Raw genomic sequence first — 17,461 nt, 5'->3', positions numbered from 1 at the left:
CAAAGAGACCAGTCAGAACTGTCAGAACAAGATGATAGACTAACTCAAATCTTTGGTCTAAAGATGAATTCAAGTGAATGTGTCTGTAATAGCACTCTTGACATAATGTAAAAAGGTGTCAAATTTGAGAAACCCAATAAGTGTGTTCATGGTTGTAATTCAACCAGTGAGGGAATAGTATTCCATGATTACCATGATGGAATAGTATTGCAGGTAATATGTTTAGATGTTGATTGCTCCCCCCCCCCCCCAAAAAAAAAAGGAAGCGACAAAGTACAAAATTAGGTGGCATTACTTACCTTTATTCTTTGATTTTTGTTTTCAGTTCCAAGTAAATGATACATTTTGTTTTCTGTTTGTTTTCTTTACTACAGGTCTGTATACAGTAGCAGCCTGAAGACTGAAGAATATTGAATCAAGCAAGTTGTGCAAGGGAATTAAACCACCATGTCAGTTCTTCAAGCAATTGAAGAGAAAGTAAGTGATAGCTTTAATTGGTTTAGTGGTAGAAGGAGTCAACTTTTTGTGACCTGATAATGAAATATGCAATGCTGAATGCAGTGATGATAAATGATGCCATATTTGGTATCCTGGGGAACCAAATGAAACTTGCCATTTTGTTGATTTTTTTTTCTCAGCCCTGTACCCTGGGTTACCAAAAAATGTGTAAAACTAATTTTTAGTATTAATATGCACAAAAATGTTTTCTTGTTTGTGATTTAGCAACAATTAATGCATGCAAATGATGATTTTTTTTTCATTTACATGCTCTGTTGTAATCTTCAGTTCAATGTTTGATATCATTGTACATGTTATTGTACAAAACACGTACTGATTTTCATTGTGTTAACATTGAATGAGACTGGAAATTAAAGTTTGTTTATTATCCAAGACAGTGTTAGTTTCTTTCGCAAGTTGGACATGGAAAGAAAATTGGCATTGGGATTGTTAACGCCGATTTATGCCGCCGCTGATGATGAGAAAATAGTCGCCATGACAACATTTCATAACTGTATTATCATGGACACAAGATGGCGCTACACAACGCTCTACCTTGGGTTACGATTGTACCACGGGGTACGGCGTGCCGAATCAAATGATAGAATGAGCTGCACCATTACTAAAGAGTACCAATGTTCAAGATATGCAGTGTCATGTTGGTTCACATACTGTATGTATACACATACAAGTGTACACATGTATATAATAGATGTGTGACATCATTTAGCGTCATGTATCTCTCTGGAACATTAGTATGTAGTTAATGCATTTGCTGAAAAGGTGAAATATTTTCAATACATTACTTGTTGCTACACGTCCACATTCCACTACATGCCATGTACTGTGCCAAATGTCAATGATACCCTAGAGACTTGTGGTACTCAGTCAATCCATTCTACTGTATGTAATGCAAACATTGAGTCACCGGATTACTTTGAGTCGTTTGATCACAGTGACATTGTATAGACTGTATTCCATCCTTGTTAGCAGCGATGTGTGCAGCCCTATTTTTTTAGCCTCAAAGTATCAACCTTCCTTGGATGTCTGGGTCTCGCAAAAAAAGAAAAAAAAAAAGAAGAGATAAAAAATAGACAAATGACTCAGAGATTTAGTGTGATATTCTATACTAGTGAAAAAAAAGTGAAAATTAAGCTTAGGAAAAGTCAAAACTTGATATTATTTACACATGAAAGGAAGAACAATGAACACCATAGAAGGGAGGGAAAATTCCATGCATTTGGAGATTAGATTTAAATTATTATTTATAGGACCTATGACATGCTCATGATAAACAAGGGTAGGAATAGCTTTATAGAGTAAGTTTTCTTGTCATGAAATTGCCCTGAAATATCACTTTGGACTTACATTGTACTTTACATAGGGTTTTAGAAATCTCCATGTATGAAGGAGGCCCCTCAGTATTGAGGTTAGCTTTTATCACCAGAGCACAATCAAGTAAACTGAGCAAAGATTCATTAATTTAAAGATGACAAAAAAAAAAAACCACTTCGAATTTTATCAGACGTTTTTTAACATTGATACAATTCACATACCAAGTTCTTGCACTGGTTTGTATATAATGTACATACAGTGTTGTAAGTGTATCATTTGTATAATATGAGACAAAAGAAAAGAGAAAAGAGTGCATAGCTTTCAAATTATTTTTCCTCTTTAGCAGCTCTTTAGTACTGCTCCTCTTTTATTAGAAAAAGTGCACGAGTTGAAAAATTGGTTTCCGCTGGGAATTGAACATGGGTCTTTTGCATGGAATGCCAATGTCTTAACCATTCGGCTACAGAGACTTCATAGCAGTTGAGGTAGACCCAAGATCGATGGACCAAGTCTGCAACCCTTTATGTACATATTCCTTTTTGGGGCGAGAATTATGACGTTGATGAAAGCTGGATGATATTAAACTGCAATCGGAAAATTCACATTTTCATTATTAAAGGAACTGGAATTGTAGATTACTTGAAAGATATCATCCAGATTTGCTGGAATCAACCTTTAAGTGTAATAGGTGCAGCTGGGTCATAGAAGAAAAAGAAAAAGAGATACAGAGAGAAAAAGAGAAAGAAAAGAAAAATAGCTTCTAAATTCAGGTATCCAGGACGGTGTGAACCAAGTCTGTGTCATAGGTCTGTGCCTTGACAGGTGATGATGACACAGGTCCTTATGTCTGAAAGTCTATTGCGCCTGTCTCTTGTGCCCCTTTTCAATTGAACATGGCAAAGTAACTAAGTTAAAAGAGAATCTATCGTTTCTGGCAGAAATTACAGCCTTAGTAAGATGTCAAATATGTTTCAGTGTTATTTATAAATTTGAGGAGTATTTCTTGCCTAGTTTTTGACCCTGGGGTTCTGTGTAATTGCATTTGGTTGAGAGCCCTGCATAAAGAATCATTTGGTAAAGATGACTAGGATCTGCAACTTTTTCCACTGACATTTAATGTGTATTATGCTTTCTGGTAGACAGCTTAATAGAATTTCCTCATCCAGGATGGATTATATCCTAATACTTATGCTGGTATATACATGTAAGTGACACCTTATAGAGTCATTTCTTTAAAGCAACTCCATTAAGCATTGCCTCTCTCAAGTTAGGTATTAACATGGAATATCTAAATGTGTGGAAATAGAAAAAGAATGTGCTCTACCAAAGTGGCAGAAAAATAAGACATATAAATGATTTTTAGAGATATCAAAAGTTGGGGCAAAGAATATTGTTTTCAGCAAAACTGTTAGCAAGTGAAGTTCACTGAAAGTGGCCCAACACACCCACACACACGGACACACAGACACACAAGAATTGTATGAAATATTCCATTGAACAGTATTTAATGTCTATGCACAGTGTTGTTATTATTCAAAGTGTGTTGGAAGTGAATACTAATGTAGACATGAGTGATTGCAAGCATGAATAACCTCAGGCATAAATCAGTAAGCATTGATTTAGAACTGTGGAATCCCCCTAACTGTGGTGATAATTCATGTCTGTTGTTTTTAGAGGAAAATCTGGTCTACGATAGTTTTTGCGTAGGGGTAAAAATGCATACTGGAAAAATTACAAATGAGGAAATATGAGTTTGATGCGAGCCAGTAAAACTAATGATGGCAGTAATCGCATTCATGTGGCTAAGTGCATAATCCTGCGTCAGAAAACAAAGCATTAAATCATTATTTATACATGTAGCAATCAGTTGTAAGTTGTGATTTCTTGGTTCTGATTGATCACAGGTAGAAGGATAGGAAATTATTTGTTGTTGGTGAGTAATTGAATGGTAAGCTTAGTTTAGCAGGACCTAAAGCATCATAGACTGGATCTTGCCAGATTTGATGAGACTTATCCTAGATAAAAATGTCTAAATTGATGTTGCTCTCTGCAGTAAATCATGCTGACTATTTATGAAGTTATTGCAGGCCAGATTAGCAGTGCTACAATTGTAGTATGCAGCGTTTATGATTTATTCCAAAGAGCAAGGTCCAACAAGTTGATTTAATATACAGTAAATCATTAACAGGCGCTACTGGGATGTCTTATAACTATTGACTACAGGGTGCTGCATTACTCTTTTTTTACCACTTGCCCAGTCGGGCAAGCAGATTTTCAAATTATTGCCAAACACTTGCCGAACATGAATTTTACTTGCCCGTAAAGAAAGTCCAAAGATAAAAATGATACAGAAATTCACTTGTAAGTCAGGAGCTTGATTAAACACAATAATTTGAATAAACAGCACATGGTAGCCCACACGCTTAAACACATAATAAACTTGGTTTTATGGAGTGTTGGTGTTACATTGCATTGGGACTTCTTCACCTATTTAAGTGTTGGAAAATGCTGAAATGAATATAAAGTGCATTTTTGCTTCTGTGTGGTTGACTTCATGGATATGAAGGGGGGGGGGGAATGAAAAAAGGGTGGCTTCAAAACTTTTTGCTTTCCCAATTTGGGCAAGCATTTTTTTCTCATTGTTCCAAAAACACTTGCCGGACTTTTCAATTGCTCCAAGTAATCAGGCAAGTGCTTACAACTGTACATGTATGTAGCACCCTGGACTATATTTGTATTCCTAGCACAAATAATATTTGTGTATGAGTATCATAGTATTCATGCATACAGTATAGCCTTTTTTACACTTGTGTTTCTTAACCCCATACTTTCTCTGACCCAAGACTATCGTTAGTCCCGTACCAATTTTTCAGCTTTTTACACTCGCCAATTAGTCCCGCACTAAGCCTCTAGTCCGGGGCTAAGGAGAAAATTGACCTTTTAACACTCGTATTTCTTAGTCCGGTACTTTCCAAACCACATGAATATTCATGATTACGCTGTGCACTGTACACGTACACGCATGCACCGGCAGCACTTGATTACCTCGTTTCTGATTGGTCAGTGGGGGTCGGACTTCGTCTCCTTCGCTTATCCCAGGATTATTTTTTCGTTCTGTTTACACTCGCTTGCTTGGCACTGCAATTGCGGGGTTAGCACCGCAATTCCTGCTATTTTGCAGGGCCAGATAGTACCGGACTATCGGTGGGGCTAGCCCACTTTGGCAAAAACGAGTGTAAACAGAAAGTGGGCTAAGGATAGTTCCGTACCAACGATGGGGCTAAGGCCCCCCCCCCCCCCCCCCCCCCCCCCCCCTTAGCCCCACCGTTGGTCCGGGATTAAGCAAAAATTTACATACTGTGTGAAAAGCCCTTTTGATCAGTGTTTAGGAGTGAGGAGTGATTTATAGGGATTATTTACTACAATGTAATCACTATACTTGCTACCACTATGCACTCACCCAGGTGATGATGAGGACAGTTAAGTTGATCTTGAGAAAAATGCTCATGAATTAAAAACCTTTAAATTTTCCTTGGAGAGCAATGCGAATTCCAGTCTTTGACCTACCGTGTACATGTATGATTGCCACTAGTATAAGATTGAACTAGGGAATTTCTAATGTTTGTGGATGTGTGTATGTACTGGAGCAGTGGGAGGGTTATTGCAGATACATTGTATACGCCACTGTATTCTGCTCTCATATGTGGGTATATGGTGTCCAGCCTTTATAACACACTCAAATTGAATTACTGAAGATTCAAAAATAAGCTGATTAAAACTGTTACATTTTACTTTGGAGAAAAACACCCTTATATTTCATACACAAACTATAAGTTGCAGTAAGCAATATTTGCAAAAGAAATATGTGAGTGGAAATTTCTTTTTTTTTATCAAAACCAAGAATACCTCCTGCACTGCAGGAAGAGACACATCAATGCATTAAAATGACAAGCATCTACACTGTACATGCATTAAGATGACAAGCATTTAGACACTGTACATAAAGATGACAAGCATACTACTCTGTACATGCAAGTGAAAAGGTTAATCCTTTCTGAGTATTAAGGAGATTTTACTATGTGGTTGCCAGGCAACAGCACCAAATAACTTGAATGGGTCAACTGCGGGACAATTCCTAGCCCATTTTGAATAAGATTCTTTTGTTATTGACAGGAGAAGTATTTATCATTGCTTTTAATTATGATCCAGATGCAAGTCAATACAAATGTACATGTAGTCATCATATGTAATCCCTGAACAGTTTATAGAATTTAACCTTGAGAGGTATACAAATATGCTTTATTTCAGTAAGAACATTATCAAAGATCTGCTTGCTTTGAGAATCATGAAATTATGATTTATATCATGTATGCAGATCTACATTTCCCTGAGTGAGTGTACACACCCAAACATTCCATGTTGCACTGCGTATATGTACTGTATGGTATTTGAAGTGTTTGTTGTGTATCCAGTGTCAGGTAAATTCAATTACAGGTATTTGGTTGCATTCTGTGTGTGTTTCTGGGTCAGTTGTCAGAAAATCTGTTCTGTACGAAGTCTCTACAGCCAAGTTGTGCCTCTTCCTAGACATCTAGGAAATACATACTTGTACTGTTAAAGGGATAGTACAGTATTGGTGGAGATGAGAATTGGGCTTTTAACTTTTTGCGAGATACCAAGAAACCACTTACGAAATAGTACAGAGCATACCATTTTAAGAGGAATTCAAAGTTTATTTGATGAAAATTGGGTTTGGAATGACTGAAACATCCAAAAACAAAGTAAAACAAAGCGATCGTAATAAAATGTAGGTCCCACACTTTACTAGAATTGCTCTGTTTTGGATATCTCGGCCATTTCAAAACCAGTCTTCATCACATAAACGTTGAATTCCTCATGGAATTACATGCTCTTTCATATTTCATAAGAGGTTTCTCATTATCTCACCAAAAAAAAATGTTAGAAACCTGAAATTAGGTCTCAACCAAAACTATACGAACCCTTAAGAATGTAAAGACAATGATCAAGGCTCGACACTAACGGTGGCCCGGTGGCCCGGGGCCACCAAAAATGAAAGTCGGGCCACCAAATTTCAGAAAAGGGCAAATTTGGTGGCCCACCTCGGGCCACCAAAATTTTTTGAAAAGTGTGTCAATAAATTCGTAACTTTTTGCGCCGGAAATGCATAAATGCATGCAGTGAGTGTGCGACTTATCAAAAAAAAAAATGGACTTTTATCAATTTTTTTTTTTTCGGGCCACCAAAAATTTGAAATTGATGATTTTGTTGGCCCCATCGGGCCACCGAAAAATAAAGTTAGTGTCGAGCCCTGATGATGTATGAAGAGAAGAAATTTGCGGTTACCCAAAAAAAAAAAACAGGTCTAAATTTGACATAGACTCTGACACCAAGTCTCTTGATACCAACTGTCCTTGCTCCAAATAAAATTCCATGAATATTGAAATGGTTTCTTATTCCTAGTAGAGCTACAGAGTGTACATGTACATATATGCACCGCATATGTACAAATGTAACGCAATGGTATGAATAAAAAAGAACATGCACTGAAACAGAATTATGTATTATTTAAAAGCTCTGATTAACTGTTTGATTTTTTTTTTATGATTGCATTTGTAAAAGGAGATGTCAAATATTTTGTGTTCATCCAAGTTCAGACAAGAAATTTCCTTGTTACTGTACCTTGTATATTGTTTTGTTTGTAACATATTTTGTTAAGAACATGTGTCTGTTTGTATGTTTGTGCTTCAGATACATACCTGTTGACTTGTGTAGTCTTAGTGGTATCAAACAGTTACTGATGTTTGTTTGGTTTTTTTTGGAGGGCAAACAAGAATCTTATAAAAATATTTTAGAATCATTGGATGACATACGTAATTTATCATCTCCCACAAGAGAAGCTGTCACATATTGAAATATATTGTAAAGCCAGCTCCAATGCAGACCTATTTACAACTGTTGTTTATGGGTGAGGTTAAAATCCTGTGACTCTGTCAATGGTCTTTGCATTGAATAACAAGATTCCTACTCTTTAAGTTTCAATGAAACAAAAGTTTGAATGTTTGAAGAGTTTTTTTTTTTTTTTAATTGAAATCCAGTGACTTTGAATGAAACATGATGAAGGTTCTGTTTGCCCATCTTTTAAGCATCCAGCAGCATTGCATTGAGTTTTGCATGAGTTTTGAATTGATATACAGCTGTAAGTAATGAGGTGCAACTGTGTGATGGCTCTGTTTATGCTGGGTAAGGGAGACACAATTTTATGTACAGTGTACCCAGAGGGATGCAGTGCTTAGTAGTCCTGTTCTAAACAAGACACTAATCACATAGCAGTCAGCAACGTCCATAGAGCTGTGAATCTTAATTACTTTGCCATAATGATGTGGTGTGTACTGTCTAGCTGAGCTGATGAGGTTTGTGCTGTGGCTGTCATAATTTGCCGTTCATCTAGGTTGTAGCATTGGTGGGATATATGCGCCATTAAAAGGCATGTGTGTGGGTGAAGTGCACTGAGTGATGAGGTCAACAGGTACATTATGAAAGGTAATGATCTGGTGTGAAAATTTTTACCTTGCTTCCCAACAGGTATTGTACACGTGCAGCTGTAGGTCACAAATGCTGCTGAAAATAATGATTTCAGTGTTCATGACTAGCATTGAGTGTGCTGTGACTAGAATTTGTAGAAAATATGTCATGACAAGTTGTCAGACTAATAGATAATCATAAATCAACATGCAGATAGTGATATTTGAATAATAAAATTTGCATGAATAGCCTCATTATTATGGGTAATTTGTAACTTTAAATCACATCTTTGTATCATAATGAATTTAGATTTGGAAGTTTTTTTCTCAGTGCTGATCTGTGCATGTGATGGGAGTACACGTAGTCTTCTTGCTAAGTTGTGACTAGCTCTATGTACAAAAGTTGTACAGTATTAGCAAGATAAAAGACTTTGATTTTTGAAGGTTGAGGCAGCCTGTGATGAATGCATTGCAGTTATCAGACTGATTTCCTGAAGATTTAAAATCAATTCTAAGTAATAGAGTTGTTGGATATCAAAGCAGAGATCTTTATAGCCTTGGTGTGAGCTGCAAGGAGAGCCAAATTGGTTAAGCCCACCTCTTTTAACCTGTTGAGGATTAGCTGATGTTGCTATAACACGCATTTCCCACAGACACCTACCTACATTGAAGGTATACTTACAACTTGTAGGACTTGTCCTCAGTGGTTTGAAAGGAACCTAACAATTGGGTACATGACAGTGTAAACTCTTTGGTGCACTAGGGCCTACTGCAGTTTGAAATCATACATGTAAATGTTTTATCTGACTAGAAACTTCACAGGAGTTGACTTGTGTCAAAACAATTTAGGACTTCAAAATCATAACCCTTTTAGTGATATTTTATGCCTATTGCAGGATTGTGATGATGTCAAAGCCATAACAAATAAAGCTTAAAGGCATAATTTACCATTTGCAGATGAAACAAAAACCCAGCATTAGTGCTTCAAAATAGTTCTAAAACGTGAGTTACTGTAGGTATAGAAACAACCAATGTGAGAATTTGAAGCAGTATAATCAATATGAAGTATTGTTAAATATACAAAATGTGAACAATAGTTATAATAAAACATTGTCCAGACTAAGCCATCTACAGTTATGGTTTAATGAAAAAATAGTGATATCTCCTTACATTTTAGGCTTTTTTGCAAAAAATTTATATGGTAGGATGAACATTTTGTGATACAACTGACCTACACATGCATCAAAAGTGATATCTTGAACATTTTTTAAATCACTACTCCCAAAGGTAAACAGGACCTTTAAGATTAAAACATGCAATGAGAGGGTGACTTGTTCAAACTAGCCTTTGAGGAAAGGCTTTGTGGGTTTATAGTGTCTTTCGAGACTTACAGTGTGGCAGGAGATGGCAGCGATATGCATTCCCCATAGGGCCTGTATGGACTTGGGTTTGAATTTCTTAAACATCAACCTGTGTTTTCTCCTCAAATTCTCTACCAAAATGGGTAGCGGCCAGTCAGCAAGCTTATCATTCCAATGACATGAGCCTGTGTACGTTGGGTACATGCACATCTCGCACAACTGACAATGACATGTTACATGTATACTGTTCTCATCAGAAATGGCACATGAGTCTTCTCACTGGAGACAAAAAGAGTGCTTTACATTGTATTGAAGCAAAGACAAGTGTTAAAAAAATGAAGAAGAAAGTTCTACAAGTATTTAATGTTAATCTGCTGTTTGAATGGTTACAATGTGTTGGTATTGCAACCTTTTCAGGAAGTAAGGCCTGGATGTCAGTCCAAATCTCTTGCCTTTCTCTTGATGTCATGAATTGTGTACATTCCATTACAATGAGATACTTGTGCTCGCTTACAGCATCAGAGAGAATATGAAGCAAATTTCTTATTTAAAGGCTTATCTTATCTACTTTTAATCTGCACAGCTTTCCAAAATGCCGGCTCCGATCCGGTTGAAGGACCTGATCCGCAACATCCGAGCCGTGCGGACGGCAGCGGACGAGAGGGCACTGGTACAGAAGGAACTAGCCCTGATCAGGGACATGTTTCGTGATGAGGATAATACCTACCGCTGCCGCAACGTTGCCAAGGTTCTCTACATACACATGCTGGGCTACCCCGCCCACTTTGGCCAGGTAGGTGTGGCAGAGAACATTTGTCATGATGATTTGCATTTATAACTTTTTTTGTGGAAAAAAAATGAAAGAATAATCAGAGAAGGTTGCTGGTTAGCAATGCTTCATAAACCGCCTCAGTTTCCATCAAATAACCGAAATCACTCACAATACACAATAGAATTACGATAGGTTTAGTTGTGAAATGTGTATTTGTTGGAATTCCTCAGCTAATCTTTCTGTATAGGGCAAGTTGCATGGTTGGAAGCTGTATTCTAACTTCAGCCCCCATTGTCAAACCGCAAGAATTCTGCATTAGTTACTGTACCTTTTCTCCAGAGTGAATGTCGGGTGGCATAGTGTTACAAGAGCCATTTCAGATTTGCACATTATCACATGTAGCTTGAATCAAGATAATTTTTCACAAATGGAATAACACAATGCTTAGTGGTATTGGTAATCAATATTTCTGCTGCAAGATATTAGTAATCTAGACATTTCAAAGGGAAAACATATTTGCCTTTTGGAATATTAGCTCAACCATGCTCTAGCAGAAAGGAATTTAAATCTAAAAGTGCTTAGCACTACAATGTACCATACAAGGACATTGACTGTTACACGTCTGTCACATTAATGTCACCTGAAGAGTAAAATGTCTGCTCATGATATCATTCCAAGAAATAGCTATGATAGTCCCACTTTACTCAGCTCTATGCTGCAGCGTATTTTTTGCTCTGCAGTATTCAGCATGCTTGTATGATTTGTTTTAGTTTTGAAACCATCAAGAATGTATGAAGACCTGAGCATTCAGTGAATAAAGACATTTTATTAAGCTTTTTTCAAAATCAATTTTCTACTTCGGCTCTGAAGGAGGTTTTGTATTACTGTAGGCCATTAGGGAGACTCCCACAGACAGAGTATCAAATTCTGTTCTAATGGAAATGTTTCCTAGGAAAAAAATGCAACGAGTCTCTTACAAGAATACCCAGAAGCAAATTTTTTTTTAATGGAAGGGCCAACACAGTCTTTCTTTTCATACTAGGGTCTTTGTGTTCACACATCAAAGCCATCAACTAAATTAGATTTGTAGCAGGAAGGACGTTCTACCAAAGAGCATTTGAAACATTAGCATTTGGAGGAAATTATTGTCTTTGTGGAAGCATTAGAAAGGCACCATTAATCCAAATGTTAAAGCCCCTTGCTAACATTTGCAGACAAGAAAAAAAAAAGCTGTAGTGCTTCAAAATAGTTCTGAAATGTGAGTGAGGAATAAAGATAACCAACATGAAAATTACAATAGCTAAAAAAAGTTTTATTACAAACCGTTTTTAGAAAAAAGAAAACATCTGAAAACTGAAGAAAATTAGTGTTATCTCCGTATATTTTCAGCTTTATTGCAATTTTTTTGTACAGTAGGGGGTTTTGTCATACAACTGAACTATACATACCGCATGCGTCAAATGTGATAATTGATAATCACTGAACACTCTCAATGTTAAATAGTGGCTTTAAGTCTACAAAGAGCAATGCCTGTTTAACGATGACTGTTTGTAAAGTTCTAGTGATTCCCATGCTGTATTGATTTAATTCAAATGGCCCCAGTGATGGGTGGAGTTTATGGACATACTCTAACCTTTGGCACTGTAACAGAGCTTTATTCATTGGTTGTTGCAATGTCTGTTACTGTCATTGATATTACAATGTACATGTTTGCATTCTTCAGCAATGTGTATAAGTACAGTAATCCAAGCATGTGTATTGCAAAGAGATAGAGTACAAATGTACTGTATATATGCCATATCCTTAATGAATATGATCATTGGTGAGTTGGGACTTACTGTGCATATAAATTTCCTAAGTGGCAGACTTCGGGCTAGAGAACCATAGTGAATGAAAGAAAAGTAAGTATTATCCTTTTCTGTAGGAAATTTGTGGTTTTCCATCTTGAAGATAAAACATACACTTTAATAGTGCTTTTGTGTCTATACAGGTGATTATTTTTTTCATGAGTTGTTGATTTCAGGAATATCTGTTTACTGGCAAAATTTGCAATAAAACACTGAAATATACCCCCAATACAGTATTAACCACCGAATCTTCATTTTGTTGGATGTTAGTGTGAAAAAGTCGGTTAGAGCTGTATCAGAATTTGCTGTCAGGCACAACCACAGGCTGTATGTTTTATACCTCTCAATACATCTGAGCATGGCATGCTTTTTAAATACTTACTTTGTCTGAATGTTCCTAATACAAGTACAGTGTACATGTACCCCTCCCTTTTTGGTAATCTTCAAAACAAGTGAGAGTTCGTCACAAGAAAATACCATAGCCTTACAGGGTACAATGTAGTGTACACTTTGTACATTCTGACCACAAGAGGCACTGGAAATTTCTTTGCATCGTGCATTTATATGTTAATTAGATTCCTATAGTAATGAAATCTAAGCTACTGTAATTTGTGATTTCTGCTTCTGGACATGTGATATGGATCTGTACTTACATAAAGTGGAAAAAGTGTAGTGTAAGCCACTGTAGTAAATATGGTATGTAGTTGTTGTTGTTTTTTTTTTTTGCCATGCAGTTCATAGCTCTGTCAACATTATCATAAAGTTATGTTTGACTTTCCATTTTACATAGCAATGTTAGATTCCATGGACTATCAAGAGTTTGCATTCATGCAGCCTTAAACCACTGGAGTAGTTGTATACCTGACAAGACATTCTACTAATTGGACGTCAAAAGTGATTGATATAATGTATGCCTATTGTGTTACAGCTGGAGTGTCTAAAGCTGATCGCATCACCTCGGTATGCTGACAAGAGGATAGGTTATCTGGGGGCCATGCTGCTGCTGGATGAAAGGCATGATGTTCACTTGCTGATGACAAATTCCATGAAGAAGTGAGTTCATCCAACATCATCAATCTCTTTCAAACAAGCTCTATGTACTACCACGGTATTAGACCAAATCACTGATCATCCATGTTATGCATTTTTCTTCCCTGTATTCCAGGGCGACTGCAGTGTACTTTCATCTCTCTCTCTTTTTTTTTTAAACTATATGTATAATGCTGAAATTGCTTTGCCTTTGTGACATGTTGCTAGGTTTGATCTAAACCCTATGGGAACCTCAGGCAACCTTCAAGGCTGCCTGCCATGAATGATCTTTGTAAAGGGATTATGAATGTGACTACAGTATGCATACATTGATTAAATGGTCCAAGGCTAATAACAGATACAGAGAGAAATCATGTGTCATTATAACATATACTGTAAAAGTGGATATTTTTCGCGCAACTAATTTTTCGCACTCGGCCCGGTAAGAAGAGTTTTGTGTGTTTTTAATTCCGCGGAATCAAGACAGTAATTACGGGAACATATGGCAAGCAAAAATATTCACGTGCTTTTATTTTCGCGCTAGTTTCTGATTGCGCGAAATGCGCGAAAATCTCAACACCGCGAAAATTTCCACTTTTACAGTAATTTTACTGTATATTGGAAACCTTTTTTTTGTGTGGGGGGGGGGGGAAGTCAATTTTGCTGAATTTGATTTGTCTATGATTTCCAGGATGAAGTACATCTCAACATCAACAACAAATATTTTGTGTAGCTATTTTTTGTGCAAGAACTGAAGAAAGAAAAATATTCACACTGTTGTATTCCATGTTCATGGCATTATGTTTTCAAGGGGTAGCACCTGTAACAACATTTGAAATCTGCATACTCTCATCAATATGTCTTTATTAATAGTATGATAGAACCTTCTAAAGTCTACTGACCTCATTTGCAAGAGATTTAACATGCTTTTATATGTGGCTTTATCATTAACTGAGAATCTTACGTCAGATGGGTAAAACTAGCTCTTATAGAAACCAAAACTGAAATAAACACTTAAATGAATGAACACTACAGATGTTACTTCAAGAAGACTGGCAAATGAATTAAAGAAAAGTGCATTTCTGCAGATTTGTGTCCATTTTCTGCTGATTGATTCATTGTAAAGGGTCACAGTTGGAAAAAAAAGTAAACAAACACGTTTGATATGTGAAGTAAAAAGGTTTGTGCTGTGGATTTCAAGTAAAGATGTCTTTAATACCTTTTGTTACCTCCACAGTGACATGGGACACAATACACAATACATAGTGGGTCTATCTCTGAGCTGTCTGGGTAGTATTTGCTCCCCTGAAATGAGTCGAGATTTGGCTGGGGAGGTGGAAAAGATGGTGAAGACATCAAATGCATACATCAAGAAAAAGGTACGATATGTGTCATGCTGTTTAAGTCTGTTTGTTTGTGTGTGTGTGTGTGTATGTGCATCTGTCTGTCTGTATGTATGTCTGTACATAGGAAGTGTAAGTATGTGTGTAAGTGTGTGTACGTACAATTGTGACTGAGGACATCATAAACCAGAATGCTTTGGAGATGTTGTCCTTGGTAGATTCCACAAATTCTAGAAGACTTTCACAATGCTTTATGTGTTACACATAGTTGAATCTGTAGAGAGACTCAACAATTGTCACATCTGGGAGAAACTTATGATAATTTTTCCATTTTCCAGTGACATTCATGACAATACTCAAACAGCTGTGATGAAACCACTCTTTATGCATGCATTTGTTAAACCATAATGTTTCTCTCAGAAATATATACATCAAAATAGGGTTTGCACGAGAACCACCCATGTGGTTGCCTCTGGTTTACAGATGTGACTTCCCTAGCACATGTAAACATCATTTTATGTGTTAAATCAAGGTGTCGTTGGACTCTCATTGTACGATATCAGTCAAACCATCCAAGGGAGATGAAAAAGTGGTTGTTACAAAAAGGTGACTGCTATAGATAAGGTTGTGTACAGAGCTTTCCACAAGGGATGGGGGTGGAATTGTCTTGTAGTGGCCGTATACAGCAGGTGGCCACCAAGGCAGGTTTGACTGTATGTTGATGGGGGCAGGTCTGACAAATAGTACATTTATTTAGTCTCAACTACGGGCTTTACAGGTACATCAAATGACGCATGCTATGGGGTTATATGAATATTCAGGGTTCAAATGTTACCTGAATTACACAAGGATAAAGATGTGTTTATAATACCAAAACTGTATGAGGGCTTTTGCTGCATATATTAACAACTTTGAAGCTGCATCCATTGGTTATAGATAGCTCTTTAATATTGACAACCTGATTGTCCCCTGAAATGCTTTACCTGTGGTTTGATGGAATCTGTGTCTCAGCCATTTGCAGACAGATGTAGTCAACTTTGCAATGTACTGCAGTATACCATTTTCTGTAATTGCACACAGCACTGCATATGAATATCTTATGAGACAGTAGACTATATGATACTTCATACGGGATCAAGTTTTCTTCTAAAAGTTGAACAGTATAATGATTTTATACAATGTAAACATCATTATGATGATCATCACTTGATTCAATGTGGCATGGTGCATGTCTGAAACCATTTTTGCCAATTTCTGTAAGATTTTATGTTCTCTCTTCAGTGTAGTTTGAGTGTGTATGTGTCTGTGTGTGTTTGTGTGAGATATTTAGAGAGGGAAGAGAGGGGGAGATACCAAGAGGGGGGGGGGGGGGAAGAAAGAGATTTGTTGACTGACTTGTCTGAGCAGTGTTTTTGTTGCAGGCAGAGGAGAAGTGTTTGTGTATGTAAGAGCCATAAGTCTGCAATGGTGTATTGTCCTCCTAGCCGTGGGGTGTATGGGACATGTTTCACTGAGTAGCCCTGACCTTCTTTCCTCTCCTCTTAGCTGCATAAAAGTAACATTATTGATATCTCTGAAGGCGGCCCTACTTAACATTCCATACACCCAGTGCGGCTTGAGGCCACACACGTCTTGGGGATGGGTAGGTACAGTAGTTCATGTGTGGGTTGACATTAGCATATTTGTTAAAAGCATGAGATATTGACATTTAAAAGATCAGGTCATCTGCATTTATCTTCAAGCAAATTCAGACTATATTGATACCCTGCAGATCCATTAGGAGACATAGCCAGGAGGGAGAAAGAAAAAACCAACATTACTTCTGTTACTTGGAGCAAGGAGTACTTTCTTTCTTCACTGCGAGACCATCAAATCAATATAAAAGGCTACTTCAGCCATCCTTAGCTCGTGTCGTGTTTCTCATTATGATAAATCATGTGCATGGCTGAGGGAATTGACAGTGACACCATTGATCTGTTGCTGACTGGAAATATGTGTGCTGTGTATTAAATTTGTGGGTGATTACAGTATCTCAAGTTCCAATATTGTGGCATTCCCAGCCGAAATGGAAATGATTACAGACAATCTTGACAGAATGTCACCTTATAATTTGTCTTTTCTGTGCACTTTGCTCCCGTACAGGCAGTACTGTGTGCAGTGCGGATAGTGAGAAAAGTTCCAGAACTCATGGAGATGTTCATCCCTTCAGTTCGAGCCCTCCTCAATGACAAAAATCATGGTAAGAGAGCATAACAAACCTGTATGCTTACTTATCATGTTCTTAGTCCCACATACACCATTTCATGGTGTGTGTGAAGATGATGGATGTGCTTTGATTGTGCATGTGGATATCCCTTTTAAATGAAAGAACAAAAATAAGTTACATGCTTTTAATGCTTACACACTGCATTTTGATTGTGTTGGCTAATACATATGTGACTTGAAAAAGATACAAGATCAATTGAAATAAAAGTGGATATCAAGAATGCTTGTAGAGTCATGGGCTAATGATTGGTATAATAGATCCTGTAAGGTTTCTTCATCCTCATAGACAAGGGTTGAAGTGAAAATCTGCATTAGAAATTCAGTCATATGAAAAGTTTCCAAGTGTGCAGCTTCCAATTTCCTATATATGTCTCTGTTTTACATAGAGGTGTGAAATCAGATGGAATCCTGTATTGACTTGTGCCAATAATGATGTTAATGATTAGATCGTATATATGCCTGTGACCTT

The 17,461-nt window shown here is 37.1% G+C and overlaps 1 protein-coding gene across 1 annotated transcript in view; it reads left to right on the top strand.

Annotated features, from left to right (window-relative positions):
• The window catches only part of LOC139727351 (AP-1 complex subunit gamma-1-like), a 55,308-nt gene that overhangs the window by 7,685 nt on the left and 30,162 nt on the right, over positions 1 to 17,461 (top strand). Inside the window, exons 2-6 of the mRNA XM_071638314.1 lie at positions 375 to 477; positions 10,320 to 10,529; positions 13,284 to 13,408; positions 14,622 to 14,763; positions 16,870 to 16,966. Coding sequence (XP_071494415.1) covers positions 448 to 477; positions 10,320 to 10,529; positions 13,284 to 13,408; positions 14,622 to 14,763; positions 16,870 to 16,966 — 604 coding nt within the window. The 5' untranslated portion in view covers positions 375 to 447. The remainder of the gene's footprint in view (positions 1 to 374; positions 478 to 10,319; positions 10,530 to 13,283; positions 13,409 to 14,621; positions 14,764 to 16,869; positions 16,967 to 17,461) is intronic.

This window comes from Diadema antillarum, unplaced genomic scaffold, assembly GCF_040938485.1.
Source record: "Diadema antillarum isolate AM-2024a unplaced genomic scaffold, OU_Dant_1.0 scf00000017, whole genome shotgun sequence".
Lineage (NCBI taxonomy): Eukaryota > Metazoa > Echinodermata > Echinoidea > Diadematoida > Diadematidae > Diadema > Diadema antillarum.
The sequence above is the reverse complement of the archived record's forward strand: the minus strand, read 5'-3'. Positions and strand labels throughout refer to the sequence as shown.